General features: G+C 48.7%; 1 protein-coding gene across 1 annotated transcript in view; it reads right to left on the bottom strand.

The window, feature by feature from the left end:
- NRBP1 (nuclear receptor binding protein 1) overlaps positions 1–14,656 on the bottom strand; it is a 435,736-nt gene that overhangs the window by 188,929 nt on the left and 232,151 nt on the right. Inside the window, exons 8-12 of the mRNA XM_085613305.1 lie at positions 7,120–7,178; positions 6,888–6,986; positions 5,354–5,486; positions 4,942–5,044; positions 1,948–1,998 (exon numbers count right to left, since the gene is read on the bottom strand). Coding sequence (XP_085469431.1) covers positions 1,948–1,998; positions 4,942–5,044; positions 5,354–5,486; positions 6,888–6,986; positions 7,120–7,178 — 445 coding nt within the window. The remainder of the gene's footprint in view (positions 1–1,947; positions 1,999–4,941; positions 5,045–5,353; positions 5,487–6,887; positions 6,987–7,119; positions 7,179–14,656) is intronic.

Genomic DNA, 14,656 nt, shown 5'->3' with positions numbered 1-14,656 from the left:
TGTGTCTGTGTGCATGGTGACGCCATGGAACAGTGCCGCCCTGTTTATAAGCTGACCAAACCCCAAATGGTCATCAGGCGGGGAGGGTTTTGAGGGGTATGGAGTGGGATCAGGCATGTCAGGCATAGGGCAAGACCAGTCGTCTATGGGTGCCGTCTCCGGGAGTGTAAAGGGATCATTAGGATCAGTGGGATCATTAAGGAAATCCGGGTCTCCCCCTCCCCCTAAATAATCATCATCCTGTGGAGATGGTGTGTGAGAAGGAGATGGTAAAGGAGAAGGCGGTGGGGGTGGGGGGATGGGATAGGAGGTAAGACAGGAGAGGAAGGACGTATGGGTGAGGTGGTACAGTCCTTCTTTGGAGGAGCTGGAGGAGGTGGTGTGTCCAGCTTCCTTTTCTTATATGGCATGTCCTGTTTTAGGATTGATGTAAATCAGTTTTTGCGTTGGATCTGGCCGAAAAAGTTAATCAGTGTCCGAAGGTGGCTTTGGCGCTGACTTTTTGGGTTCCGATCTGGATTTTGTGAGATCGGCAGGTTCTTTGTGGACTTTTTTTGGCACCGAGGATGTTTTAGGTGCCGACAAACTTTTCGGGTCCGATGGAGTTTTCGGTGCCGAAGAACCTTTCGGTGCCGAAGGACCTTTCGGTGCCGGTGGGGACCTCGGTGCCGAAGAACGTTTCGGTGCCGGTGGAGACGTCGGTGCAGAGTGACGTTTCGGTGCCGATGGAGATTTCGGCCTCGGAGCCTGCTTCGGTGCCGAAGGTATTGTAGGCACAATAATATGAGGTTTGCTCGAGCCCGAGCCACCTGCAGGCTTAGATGTCTTCGGAGTCGGGCCTGGGGGCGGGGCTTCTGAAGATGATTTTGGATCGCGACTGGGCCCAGCTGGCAGAGTCTTGACCAATGTCTTTTTTGGTGGGTTTGGGGTAGGGGAGCTGGTACTCACGGACTGCCCCGGATCAGAATCGTCGGCCTCGGACACGATCAGGATGTCTTCTGAATCGTCGTCAGGGACATCCTGTGCAAAGATGTCTTCTGGTTCCGGTACCGGTTTGGCCATGATATGGCGTCGAGCTCTTCGGTCCCGTATCGTTTTCTTCGAACGGAACGCGGCGCAGGCTGGACAGCTCGATTCGTTGTGGTCTGGTGAGAGGCACAAATTACAGACCTCGTGGTGATCACTGTGGGGGAACTTTGCTCCGCATTGTGGGCATTTTTAAAGCATGTCCTTTCCATCAGCCGTGTACGGAGCCGGTCCGATGGGATTTCGACGTTGTTATAAATTTTGAGAGGAGTTGTGATTGCTATGAAGTTTTCTGCTGGAGCGGAAAAAAGGTCATCCGAACCCAATGGCGGAAAAAAACAATCCGAGGATGGAGTGGATGCCCATGCGCACGGTTGTCCAGAGGAGGAGTCACCTATCTCGTGACCAAAGACTTCTTCCGAAGACAACAACAACCTGCAATCATCCGAGCTCAACACCAGGTAGCGATCTTATCCTTAGTGTGTGATCTGCAGCTCATATGCCTCGAACATATCTATATAGGTACAGGGCCTCTAAAGAGGTCTTCCCTGATCACAGTGCCCTGGGTACCTGTGGTACCATTTACCAGGGGCTGACCTGTGGCCAGAGATGCCAATTGGGTTCGTTTTGGGTAAAGAACACAGGCCCTGGGAACCTGATTGGCAGGAACCCAGGGCACATCAAGTCATAATGCATCAGTAGTCTGGGAAAAAGCGGGGGTTACTACAACAGAAACCCACTTTCCTACAAGCAGGCGTAATGGTAGTTGTTTAAAATTGTTAGCGTGTTTTAATCATTAGATTACAATTATCAGTGACAAAACCATAACCAGCGTGATTTACTCAAAAAGAAGACTGAAAGATTGCATTTCTATAAAGCCAGTACACAGCTTTCAAACCTGTATGTAAACTTTACTCTTACCTCACATCTTCAAGAAACTTGTCCAGCTCCAGAGCAGGGGACTGAGAAAAGCTGTGAAAGATAAAACAAAATATATATATAAACAAAAATCACTATCAGAAAAATTATGCACACAGCCCAGCATTTCCACATGAAACAAAGACCAGTTTTTGGGGAGAGAGGATGTCAATACATGTGTTCTTAAGAGCCATTAATTTAAACATTATAAAACTGCTCGCTTTGGAGGAATATTTTCTGAATGACAAAACGGTTTTTACCGTAGAAAGACTTAGTCGCCCCATTGGAGAGTACAAGGTTACACCTTCCTCACCTGTGTTAACTCCTTAACATTGCGACCAAAGTTGATGCCTCCAGGTATCAAATTATTTGGTACATTGAGTCTAACTAGATTCTCTAATCAAAATTAATTTAACAGGTTGTGGTGTACCACTTTAACGAAGTTGGCACTTTGTTGCCTTTAGTCTGCTGTACCTTGAATGGTTGCACAAAGTGCCTGTCCCCAAGACAGCTTCTGCCCATTTGGGAAGACATGCCAACAACTCCTAGGAAAGGAGACAATAGAAGTCTGTACTGGAGAGGTGTTGGCTGCCTAATGTAGGAAGCCACAGGAGCTGGCCCAAAAAGCGAGCTTCAAAAGAGAAGCGCCTTTGAAGGGCAAATGGGTAAGGATCTGAAAACCAGTTGTGAAACCAGTTTCTCGACGGATGCAGCTCCCTTGGTAGACACTCTGGATTGGATTAGGAATCTTTGGAAGGCGAGAGAGGGGTTCTGCAATATTTGAAGCAGAGAGAATAATTCATCTTGGGATAGCCAGATGACACACTTCACTGGAAATGGTCATCAGGAACAAGGGAACCTGATAGTCCATTTGCTACCAACTGCATCCTATCCAGAGGTAATTTTCTAGGTATAAAGGGGCTCTCAGATCTCGAGTTGACTGGAGGAAGGACTGTCCTGCTGCGGAAAGCACCTGGCAAAAATTCTTCTTGGAGATGGAAAAAGGTTGAACAAAGATGAAAAATGTATTCCGGACAGATAAAACTGGAAAACAGATTAAATAATGCAGTCTTCCAAGCTCCAATTCTTACAAGCCTGAAAAGAGCCAGCAGACAACTGCCCAACAAAGACAGTCTGTGACTGGAAGCCTCTAGACTTTTCAAACGCACAGGGCACTCAAATCTTTATGTGATGTCCATCAGGCCGTGTTACCTCCATTGCATACACACTTAGATAGCAATGTAGTCCTTAGTGTGCTGCAATGAAGTTTTGAATGGGTCATTATTTTTTCATAAGAACACATTTCGGAAAAATCTCAAACTTGATAGTCTTTAGAGGGTGCGCTCATTAACAATGAGCACCGTAGTCTTTACACCCTTTTTGTAACGAGAGGATGGAGGAGAGAAACGGACTAATATATAATAAACAGGTGAGAAAGATCTCAGTCTTAATGGACAAGAATGAGAGAGTCTGCCCCCTAACAGAGCTGGGGTGGAGGACCACGGTTCTAATAGGATATGGATGAGCAGAGACCCTGACATCCATGGAGAGAAGAGTAGGAAAGTACAATGAAACTAATGAACGGCAAAGACCCCAGTACTAATGGAAACAGTAAAGTGACCAAGCACCAAATTGAGAGATCATGGAAACCAAACCTTAGCTATGATAGGAGATGACCAGAGATGGGGAGGATGTGGTATCTGGGTGTGGGAGGGCCTTGGAACTCATTGGCAGACATTGATCGAGAGGAAATTGGAGACAATAAAAGACCAGGATGCTATTAATGCAGATGAGGGGACTACAAAGAGACCGTGGCCTTTAGAGGTAAACTACATCCTGGCACTAGTGGAGGAAGACCTACATGTGCAATAACAAAGGGACTGGGACGGAAAGAGATCCTGTCCCTAATGATGACAGAAAAAGGTCAACATCATAAAAAAGAAACTTTTTATGGAGAAATGCACTGCATGAAAAACGTACTTTTCAGAAACACCCACAGCACTACAAAAAGCTCTAATTTCATGCTGGGGCTTCCAATATGAAGCCTTACTTATCCCCCTCTTAACACCCAACTCTGGTATTTATGGCTGGAAAATATTCACTGTTCACTTACGTTTGCAGCCCACTAACTGTGCTATATTTTGTGAAGACTTTGCATATTATACAACTTGTGTACAACACTCAAAAGGCAGCTTTAAATTACACAAGTACTCTTCATCTCACTTATACACAGAAAACCACATTATGGACACACACTAGTTCCCACATCCTGGTAAATGGGTAACCCTCAAGCAAGCATCCTACATACCCAGTGAACAAGGACCTCAAAACCATTACTTACGAATGCCTAATATAGCTTGTCGAAAAGATCTCATAGACAACTCAACAATTGCAATGGTCAGGACTTAACTAAGCTTCTAATTCTTGGTGTGCAGAAATAGGACCACAAAGGTAGACACACAATCGCAATGATGTTTAAAAGGGAAGCTCAGGGCAAGAAACATGGTGTCCAATTGACTTTAGAGATGTCTGCCAATCCTACCAAAACTTGACATGGGCAACAAGAGCACACTAGAGGGCCTACAAAGGCCTACAATCTAACTATTCCAAAACAGATGCCACAGAGGAGAGCAGAACATTAAACACTAGCTTCAACTCCTTGCGAGAGAGATGCACATTTCGTTCGCTTTACTTCATGCCAATATTAATACCTTACAACAGATTTAGAGCACTTAATGCAGCAGGTACAGAAATAATCAACTGGCACGATGGCAGTTTGATGGAAAGAACTGCTCTACCATACTTTGATGTATCCTGCTGGTGAAATTTGTCATTGAAATCTGTTGAAAAGCCAAACTGAGTACAGTGAAGCTGGGAAGCATTAACTATCAATCTAATGCACATAAAGTCATAATACACAAGCCAATCTCCCAGATGATCCCCCATTGCCCCACCGCCCCCTCCCCACAAAAATAAAATAAGAAAGCAAACACTTACATCATGCGCACTCCTTCCCTGCCAGGATGCACAATTTCTGCCAGGACCGCACTCATATCCAAGTTTTTGGTCATTTCTTCTAAGGCATTTTCTGCGATCATATCTAAACAAAGAAAGAGGGTCTCAAAATAGCTGGTGCCTCAGAAAATCTTTGCTAATGTGACTATGCTACACACTTTAGACACAGGATTCACAACACCTTTGTCAATTGTAACCACTCAAAACTCAAACCCGATTCTTCAGACTGGCAACCCATCCTCGACCAAGAACAGAAACCTAGACAACAGATCTTTGCAGCCACAATATTAAATTACTTCACATATCCAAATTCTGCTGTAGAAAGTCCCAACAGATTACTGGTAATATGAAGACTCTAAAGCGGACAGGGTTCACCCACTGCCAGTCTACTCACGCGGATGACCCACAATGCAGTGGGCTGCTAATAACTTTAGTGAGGGCACTTCAAACAAGGCTTGATGGAAGAGCAGCTCTCGGGCTGTTGGGCGTTTGTTGGGATCAGTTTCCAAACACTTCTGAATAAGCTCCTGAAAAGCAAGCATCCACACATTACTGTAAGCTTGTTTGATGTTTATCACTCCACCAACCAAATAAGCTCATGGTACTCTAGGGACTGGTTCCCCCAAGTGCAGAAGAGGGTCTGCAGAGGTTGCCACACAAGTTTAATTACATCTTTTTTTAGACTACACTGTTGAAATGCCACATTTTACCACATCTCTGATTCTAGTAATAATTTGTGCCAATAACAGGTAACTACTTTTGTGATGCACATGTCTTTATGCAAACTATACCATAAACAAACAAAAGTACGTTGAGGTACTTCATAAATACTAAATAAGGAGTTTATCAGCCTTTTGAGATTATGTAGGCTAGAGCACTTCTCCGGTTTTCTTTTTGTTTGGTTTTTACTTCATTCCCATTCAGTATGGCAAACACCCAAGTTCTATGGCACAACAGAACTCCTGTCTCGATTTTATGACCTAGTATGATGTGTGCTCCAATTTCAGGGGATAAATTGCATCCACAAAGATGCATCAATTTCGCAAGTATTACAATAATGTATTTAAAAAGCCATATCAAAACCATCTATACCAGTTGTAATGCGGTTTTCTTTATGTAAACCAACTTTATTGGTCATTTGAAAGACAAGGCATCATACTCCAGTTGTACTGGGATAACACATTCAGCAGATCAAGCCAAGGTGTCCTCCAACTATGATGCAGAAAATTATTCAGCCATGTCACAAACGAAAAGTTAAATTAACAAAATTAAGCTTCTCTAACATGCATACCCCATATCTTGTGACCCTAGCTTTTTGTTAACCTTCTGACATTACACATTTTACTGCATTGCCAAAAGTATAATGTCCATACCAAAATATCAAAATAACATTTTAGTTTGGCTATGACTCAAAAATAAAAGAAGGCTGCTGCATCCTCAATTACATTGCGATGATTTTATTACCTGGGCATGGCAAACAGCCATACTGCAGGCTCACGTTTAGGAGTTTGTGAGTACAAGTACTTTTCAAATAGCCTGTTGGGCAAGCCAAAAATTCATCCCAAAAGTCTCAACAGGAAATGCTGCTGAGCACAAAGTCTGGTCACTTGCATATAATCTACTGGCCACAGCCAGAGTTCGATTCCTGTGGGCTCAAGGGAAAGAGATATTGACTGCATGGAAATGTCAAAGTATGAACAGGGCCAAATATAGAGTGTGTGCTCAAACAGTTAACATGGATTATACATATGCTCACCACAAGTGTCTGTTAAAACTAAAACAAAGGAGATTCATGTACCTCCGTTATTAAACCCCTAGCCTGAGCTATACTCCCGAGCGAATACACTTTCTCTCTAGTGTTCAGTCTTTCCAGGTGACTTTAAGCAATGTGCATCTATGTAAAAAAAAGCTCCTGGTCTCATACTCACTCTTTGCAAGATATCTTCTAGTGACTGAATTGCATTGTTGATTGCCTCTTGAGGTACATACGAAGATTCTCCATTTCCCTGAATCTCCAGCACAGCCATCTGGTAGGACACAATGACAAAAACATCATGCTGGAGAGGTTTGGCCTAATCACGTCCTCCTTCGCCCAGTGCTGATCCATCCCCCACCCAAAATCATAGGGTTCACAACTCATAGTATATGCAGCCAGCTCACCTCCAGAGCACACATTCCAAAGGAGTAAATGTCCACTGCAGTCGTCACATTGGCAACCTCTGAAACAAAGGAAAATCTGGCTCAGCAACCATAAAGCCCACACCTATATAGGCTCTGAAGACTACAGTGTGTGATGGGGAGCAGTAGGTCAAAGTCTAAGCCGCTTTAGACAATATGAATTTTATCACGTAATTCTTTCTTTATATTTCACTTCTAGCAAACCTTGTTTTGAAACAATATTCAAAAGTTGTAACTAAGCTTCTGTAGTAGGGGATCTCTGTGTATAGTCATAATCTAGTGAATAGTCCCGCCCATGTGCGTGGACCCCGGAGCAATAAAAAATAATCTCTAAAAGGTGACAAATCATGCAGACCTGCATACACCTTTAAGAGAGAATTTAATTTAAAGACAGATAATGCAGCCTAAACCCACAGGCTACACTGTCCAGTACTTCAACTAGAATTCCACCAACATCCACAAACAGCACTGCCTGTCTAGATTTTCTCCCCATAGGAAAAAACCCTGCCTCTACCAGCAAAAGCCTCTGGAATGATAGAGAGGAAGGAGTGGACAGACAAGCCCCATAGGCTGCCATTATGTGGCTTAAAACAGGATACTGTGCCTTTAAGAAAACTTTCCAGATTTCCAGAACTTTCCCCAGTATCCCAGAATGCCCAGCAGGTCCCATTTACTTTCAGTTCTTTTTTCCGGCTCCTGCTAGCAGGACCCTGGAGCATTGAGCTCTCCCCTTTTCAAGGTTTTTTTTTTTGAGATTGTCAATTTTTTGTCACTTTTTCAAGTGCTTAGTAGCTGGTACTGTCAACATGCCTGGCTTGTTCGACAAGTGCCCGGAATGTGGTAGAAAGAAGGCTAAAACTGATCCACACGAGTTGTGTATAGGTTGCCTTCCCCAGTCCCACGTGCCTGAAGGCTGTACCATCTGCCACTCGTTCTCAGCCAGGACCCTGAGGGACAGAATGAAAATCAGGCTTCAAGTTCTGGAGGAGAGAAGACTGAAGGCACCAGGTGGGTCTGGAGAGGCTGATTTGGCCCATACTGAGGCCTCTGGGGGGCTCCCCAGGGGCAGGAAGACCAGTAAGCGCTCCCAATCCCCGGCGACGTCGAGGAGGATGACCACCGTCTGTTCGCCGTCTCCCCAGGGCTCTGGGGAGAAGCGGCGTCGACGATCGACGTTGAGGGACCTGAATAGGCCGCCGTCGACTACATCGGCGACGCCGTCTTCGGCGCCGTCCAGCAGTCGGCGTCGAGATCGGACCCGGCATCGGCGCTCGCCGTCGAAGGATCGCCGTTGATGACGTCGAGGAGAAGGTCGACGTCGAGGAGAAGGTCGACGTCGAGGAGAAGGTCGACGTCGAGGAGAAGGTCGACGTCGAGGAGAAGGTCGACGTCGAGGAGAAGGTCGACGTCGAGGAGAAGGTCGACGTCGAGGAGAAGGTCGACGTCGAGGAGAAGGTCGACGTCGAGGAGAAGGTCGACGTCGAGGAGAAGGTCGACGTCGAGGAGAAGGTCGACGTCGAGGAGAAGGTCGACGTCGAGGAGAAGGTCGACGTCGAGGAGAAGGTCGACGTCGAGGAGAAGGTCGACGTCGAGGAGAAGGTCGACGTCGAGGAGAAGGTCGACGTCGAGGAGAAGGTCGACGTCGAGGAGAAGGTCGACGTCGAGGAGAAGGTCGACGTCGAGGAGAAGGTCGACGTCGAGGAGAAGGTCGACGTCGAGGAGAAGGTCGACGTCGAGGAGAAGGTCGACGTCGAGGAGAAGGTCGACGTCGAGGAGAAGGTCGACGTCGAGGAGAAGGTCGACGTCGAGGAGAAGGTCGACGTCGAGGAGAAGGTCGACGTCGAGGAGAAGGTCGACGTCGAGGAGAAGGTCGACGTCGAGGAGAAGGTCGACGTCGAGGAGAAGGTCGACGTCGAGGAGAAGGTCGACGTCGAGGAGAAGGTCGACGTCGAGGAGAAGGTAGACGTCGAGGAAGAGAGAGTCACCGGAATCGGTGTACTCGGTGGTGTATACGCCTCCTCGGATGCCACCTCCGCCCAATCCTCCTCCACCACCGCCACCAACGCTGCCTCCTCCACCACCACCGCCTCCACCGCCACCAGCCTCCGCCGCTCCCACCTCGGTCGCTGCCACGCACTCCAGTGGGACCGCCGCCGGTTCCCCCGCGGTTGGTTTCCCTTCCAAGGTACCCGACTCCGCCGCAGGGGACCCCGAAGCCACGATGCCCGCGGTCGCCTGGACCGGCGGACAGGCCGAAGCCGAAGAGGTCGCGCTCCCGCTCTCACAGGAGGAGAAGGTCACGGAGCCGTGGACGGTCATCGTCTGACTCAGGACGACGCCGTAGGAGGTACAGGTCCAGGTCGCACACGCGCTCCTCGACCAGAGACTTTTCCCCGACGCTGTCGGACTCACCGGGGACTAGGGTGTCTCCGGTGGACGACTTGGTCTCTTTCCAAGAGGTGCTGTTGAGAGGGGCAGCAAAGTTGGGTATCACGGTGACGGTTCCAACACCCACGACGTCCGTGATATTCGAGACGCTTCATAAGAAACATCTGTCTCGCCCTCTACTGCCTCTTGTACCAGGACTGGTGGAACCCGCGTTGGAGCTGTTCCTCACTCCCGCGACGACGAAGGCCACTCCCTCCAGGCTCATGAAAAAGTATAGGGCCCCGGAGTCGGATCCTACCTTTTTGAGAGTGGACCCGAAGCCGGATTCGGTCATCGTGACGGCGGCGAGGAAACAACATGCGACCGCCCCTTCGTCGACGGTCCCGCCTGACAAGGAAAGCCGCTGGCTGGACTCTGCGGGCAGGAAGGTGTGTGGGAGCGCCGCCACTACCATGAAGGCGGCGAGTGCAGGGGCTTTGTTGGGCCATTACGACCGGGCCCTGTGGGAGTCCCTGCAGCAGTATGCGGACCTGCTGCCCCGGGACAAGAAGGAGGACTTCTTGGAGACAGTGCGCGAAGGCATGCTGGTTTCTAATCAAGTGATCAGCGCAGCGGCGGATGTCTCCTTGCTGGCTGCCCACGCCTGTCATGGCGTTCATCAGAGGCGGCATTCGTGGCTGCGCCTGACGTCCCTCAAGCCAGAGGCGCAGCAAAGAGTGGCCAACCTGCCCTTCTCGGGGGAAACCCTGTTCGGGAAACATGCGGACGATGAGATGGCCCGCATGAAGGCGGAGGCGGAAACCCCGACGGCCGTTGGGTTGGAGAAGGCAGAGAATAAGAAGCGCCCGTTCCAGAGGCGGTTCGGGTCTTCGGGCAGAGGGCGTGGGCAGGGGTCGGGACAGCAGCAGCAACAGCAGCAGTTCCACAAGCCCTTCCAGAAGCGCCAAAGGGGTAGAGGAGGCCAGCAGGCTACTACCACTACCAAGGGCCCGGCCGGGTGTCGGCCCTGAGCGGTTACTTCCCCCTCAACCGTTACCCACTCCAGTGGGGGGAAGCATTCAATTTTTTCCGGCAGAGTGGAGAAAAATTACTCAGGACAAGTGGGTGCTGAATATTGTTTGCAATGGATACAGTCTTCGGTTTATCAGCCCGCCTCCAGCGATTCCGCCGGTCAGCTCTCGATTCCAGCTGAGAGAGCTCCAGGCGGAGGCAGACATCTTGTTGAGAAAAAAGGCGGTAGAAGAGGTACCTATGTCTCAAAGGGGAAGAGGTCTGTACTCTCGGTTCTTCCTCGTTCGCAAGAAGGACAAGAACGAGTTCAGGCCCATTATGGATTTGCGACAGGCAAACAAATGGATTCGCAGAGAGAAGTTTCGCATGCTATCGTTGCACCAGATTTACCCTCAGCAGCAACGGGGAGACTGGCTCTGTGCCATAGATCTACAGGATGCGTACTTCCATGTGCCCATAGCGAGGAAGCACAGGAAGTTCCTGCGATTCCAAGTCGAAGCCAATCACTATCAATACACAGTACTGCCATTCGGGCTAAAGTCTGCTCCCAGGACCTTCTCGAAGTGCATGGCGGTGGTGGCGGCACACCTGCGGAGGAACAAGGTGTTTGTCTACCCGTATCTGGACGATTGGCTGATCAAGGCCTCATCCTTCTCGGAAGCACAAGATCACTTCCGATGGACGTGCGCTCTCTTACACAAGCTGGGGTTACACGTCAACATGTCCAAATCGGTCACGACTCCGGTCCAGTGCATACAGTACCTGGGGGCCTCCATCGATACGCGGTCAGCAAGTGTGTCTCCTTCGGAGGAGAGACGGTTATCACTCCTTCGGAAGGCTCAGGACCTCAGGACTGCTCCATCGACGACAGTGAGGAAGGTGTCTTCTCTACTGGGATCGATGGCCTCCTGTATCTTCCTCACGCACGGCTACACATGAGACCACTGCAGGAGTGCTTGGAGGATCAGTGGGATCAGAGGACAGGCTCTTGGGACGACAAGATACGACTGTCGCTGCATGCTCTTCAGTCTCTGAAGTGGTGGTGTTCGGCGGAAAACCTCCTCAAGGGGGTTCCCTTCCACAAGGACATTCCCACTACGAGTGTAGTGACGGATGCTTCTCTCCAGGGCTGGGGAGCGCATTCCGGGGACTTGCAGATTCAAGGAAAGTGGTCTCCTCTGGAATCGACGTACCACATCAATTTCCTGGAACTCAGATCGGTCTTCCTGGCACTGAAGGCCTTCCTTCCGTCCTTCCAGACCAACTCGCTGCTGATACAGACGGACAATACGACCACGATGTATTACCTCAACAAGCAGGGGGGGGTCGAGATCGCGCACTCTGTCGCAGGAGGCGCAGGCGATCTGGCACTGGCTGCTGGCCCGAGGACTGACGATTACGGCCACGCATCTGCCAGGGGTGCAGAATGCTCAGGCGGACGCCTTGAGCAGGCTGATTCAGGAAAACCACGAATGGGTCATAAACGACGAAGTACTAGGAGAAGTCTTTGCAAGGTGGGGGACTCCAGACGTAGATCTGTTCGCCACCGCCGAAAACAGCAAATGCCGAGACTTCGCATCCAGGTACTACCAGCGGGGGACGCTGGGGAATGCGCTATGGATCGATTGGTCGAACAGCTTTCTGTACGCTTTTCCACCCATTCCCCGGATTCCGGCGGTGCTCATCAAGCTGTCCCAGTCCAGGGCGCGGATGATCCTGATCGCCCCGGAGTGGCCCAGGCAGTGGTGGTTCACGGACCTTCTTCACCGGTCTCTCCTTCCTCACATGCGGTTGCCGTGCAGGCCGGACCTTCTCACGAAGTTCGGGGGGCGGATGGTGCACCCCAACCTCTCGTCTTTGAGTTTGGCGGCATGGCTCCTGAAATAGTGCAATATGGCCATCTGAATCTACCAGACGATTGTATGGACATTCTGAAGGAGTCTAAGCGACCTTCCACTAGGACATCCTATGCTTACAAGTGGAAGAGGTTCTGTATCTGGTGTAAGTCCAAGAACTTTGATCCGACAACATGTAAGGAAGAGGTCATCCTTCCACACCTTTTACATCTGGCGCAGTCTGGCCTTAATTTCCATTCCATTAAGGTTCATCTGGCTGCTTTGACTGCTTACAGGAAATGCCCTTCACAGACTTCCTTCCTTCAGATCCCTGTGGTCAAGGATTTTTTGGAAGGCTTGAAGAAAGTGTTTCCTCCCGTCAGACTTCCCTCGCCTTCCTGGGACTTGAATGTGGTGCTGTCCAGACTGATGAGGGAGCCTTTTGAACCCATTCACAAGGCTTCATTGCAGCACCTATCCTGGAAGGCGGCGTTCCTAGTGGCCATTACATCGGCCCGCAGGGTGAGTGAACTTCAGGCGTTATGTTGTCAAGAACCTTATACTGTATTTCATGCTGCTAAGGTTGTGATGCGTACTCACCCTAAATTTCTTCCTAAGGTTATCTCTGACTTTCATGTCAACCAGACCATAACTTTACCTACGTTCTTTCAGAATCCCTCTTCGCCAGCGGAAAGGTCTCTCCATTCCCTGGATGTTCGGAGGGTGTTGAAATTTTATCTGGATAAGACCAAGGATATTCGTAGGTCTGACCAATTGTTTGTTAATTATGGCTCAGTCAGGACTGGTCTTGCGACCTCTAAGCAGTCCATTTCTCGGTGGATTGTGTCCTGCATACAATTGTGTTATCAAAAGGCTAATAAGACCTTAGGGGGTAAACCTAAGGCTCATTCCACCAGGGGCAAAGCTGCCACGACGGCTTTGCTGCGTAATGTTCCGATTGCGGAAATCTGCAAGGCGGCCACTTGGAAGTCGGTCCATACCTTTGCTGCGCATTACTGTCTGGACACGGATGCCAGGGCAGATGCTCAGGTTGGGCAGGCTTCGCTGCGAAATTTGTTCGCACAGTAGTGGTAGTGTCTTGTGTGTTCTCCACCGCTTTTGTTGTGTGGGGATGGGCTTGCCATTCTATTCACTAGATTATGACTATACACAGAGATCCCCTACTACAGAAGGAGTAGTTTCTTTTCTGTAACTCCAGTTCTGTAGTAGGGGTATCTGTTATAGTCATAAGCGCCCGCCCTCCTCCCCGGTGGAGAGATACTTATTCATATGTAGAATGCTACAGGTCTGGCGTGCTACGCCTTCAAAAAGAACTGAAAGTAAATGGGACCTGCTGGGCATTCTGGGATACTGGGGAAAGTTCTGGAAATCTGGAAAGTTTTCTTAAAGGCACAGTATCCTGTTTTAAGCCACATAATGGCAGCCTATGGGGCTTGTCTGTCCACTCCTTCCTCTCTATCATTCCAGAGGCTTTTGCTGGTAGAGGCAGGGTTTTTTCCTATGGGGAGAAAAACTAGACAGGCAGTGCTGTTTGTGGATGTTGGTGGAATTCTAGTTGAAGTACTGGACAGTGTAGCTTGTGGGTTTAGGCTGCATTATCTGTCTTTAAATTAAATTCTCTCTTAAAGGTGTATGCAGGTCTGCATGATTTGTCACCTTTTAGAGATTTTTTATTGCTCCGGGGTCCACGCACATGGGCGGGACTATTCACTAGATTATGACTATAACAGAGATACCCCTACTACAGAACTGGAGTTACAGAAAAGAAACTACTCCTACTGTATGCCCAACTAAGAAATTCTAAAACAATGCTAAGGAAATAGCAGGCAGATTCATTATCATTCTGACTCTAAAGTTAATACGGAAAAACTACCCCTTTACATACTAGGTTAGATCGTAACTAGATATAGGATGGTACCACACTGGCTCTATTATAAATATAAAATTGTTACAGACTATTCTATTTCATCAACCCCTCATTTGTGGCCAGGACCACAGCTTTTTGAGCGGTTTTCCAGACAAGAAATCTTCCTCTTAAAAGGACAAGCTTGCCTAAACGTTATTCCATCGCTGGATAACTAGTCTTGGGCATTAGCATTCTGGGTGCTATTGTTCACAGTTAATACAAAAAAAGCGTAATGGCTTTTTTTCTGGAGTGTAGTTCACTTTCTTTGACCACAGCATTTTTTCTGAAAGACTTTCACTGCTGTAGGTAGGAGTAAAAAAACATCCATCTGAGAACATCTCATCAAACAGTAAGGCAA

The sequence above is a fragment of the Triturus cristatus genome, chromosome 6, assembly GCF_964204655.1.
Source record: "Triturus cristatus chromosome 6, aTriCri1.1, whole genome shotgun sequence".
Taxonomy (NCBI): domain Eukaryota; kingdom Metazoa; phylum Chordata; class Amphibia; order Caudata; family Salamandridae; genus Triturus; species Triturus cristatus.
This window is presented reverse-complemented; position numbering and strand designations above follow the sequence as displayed.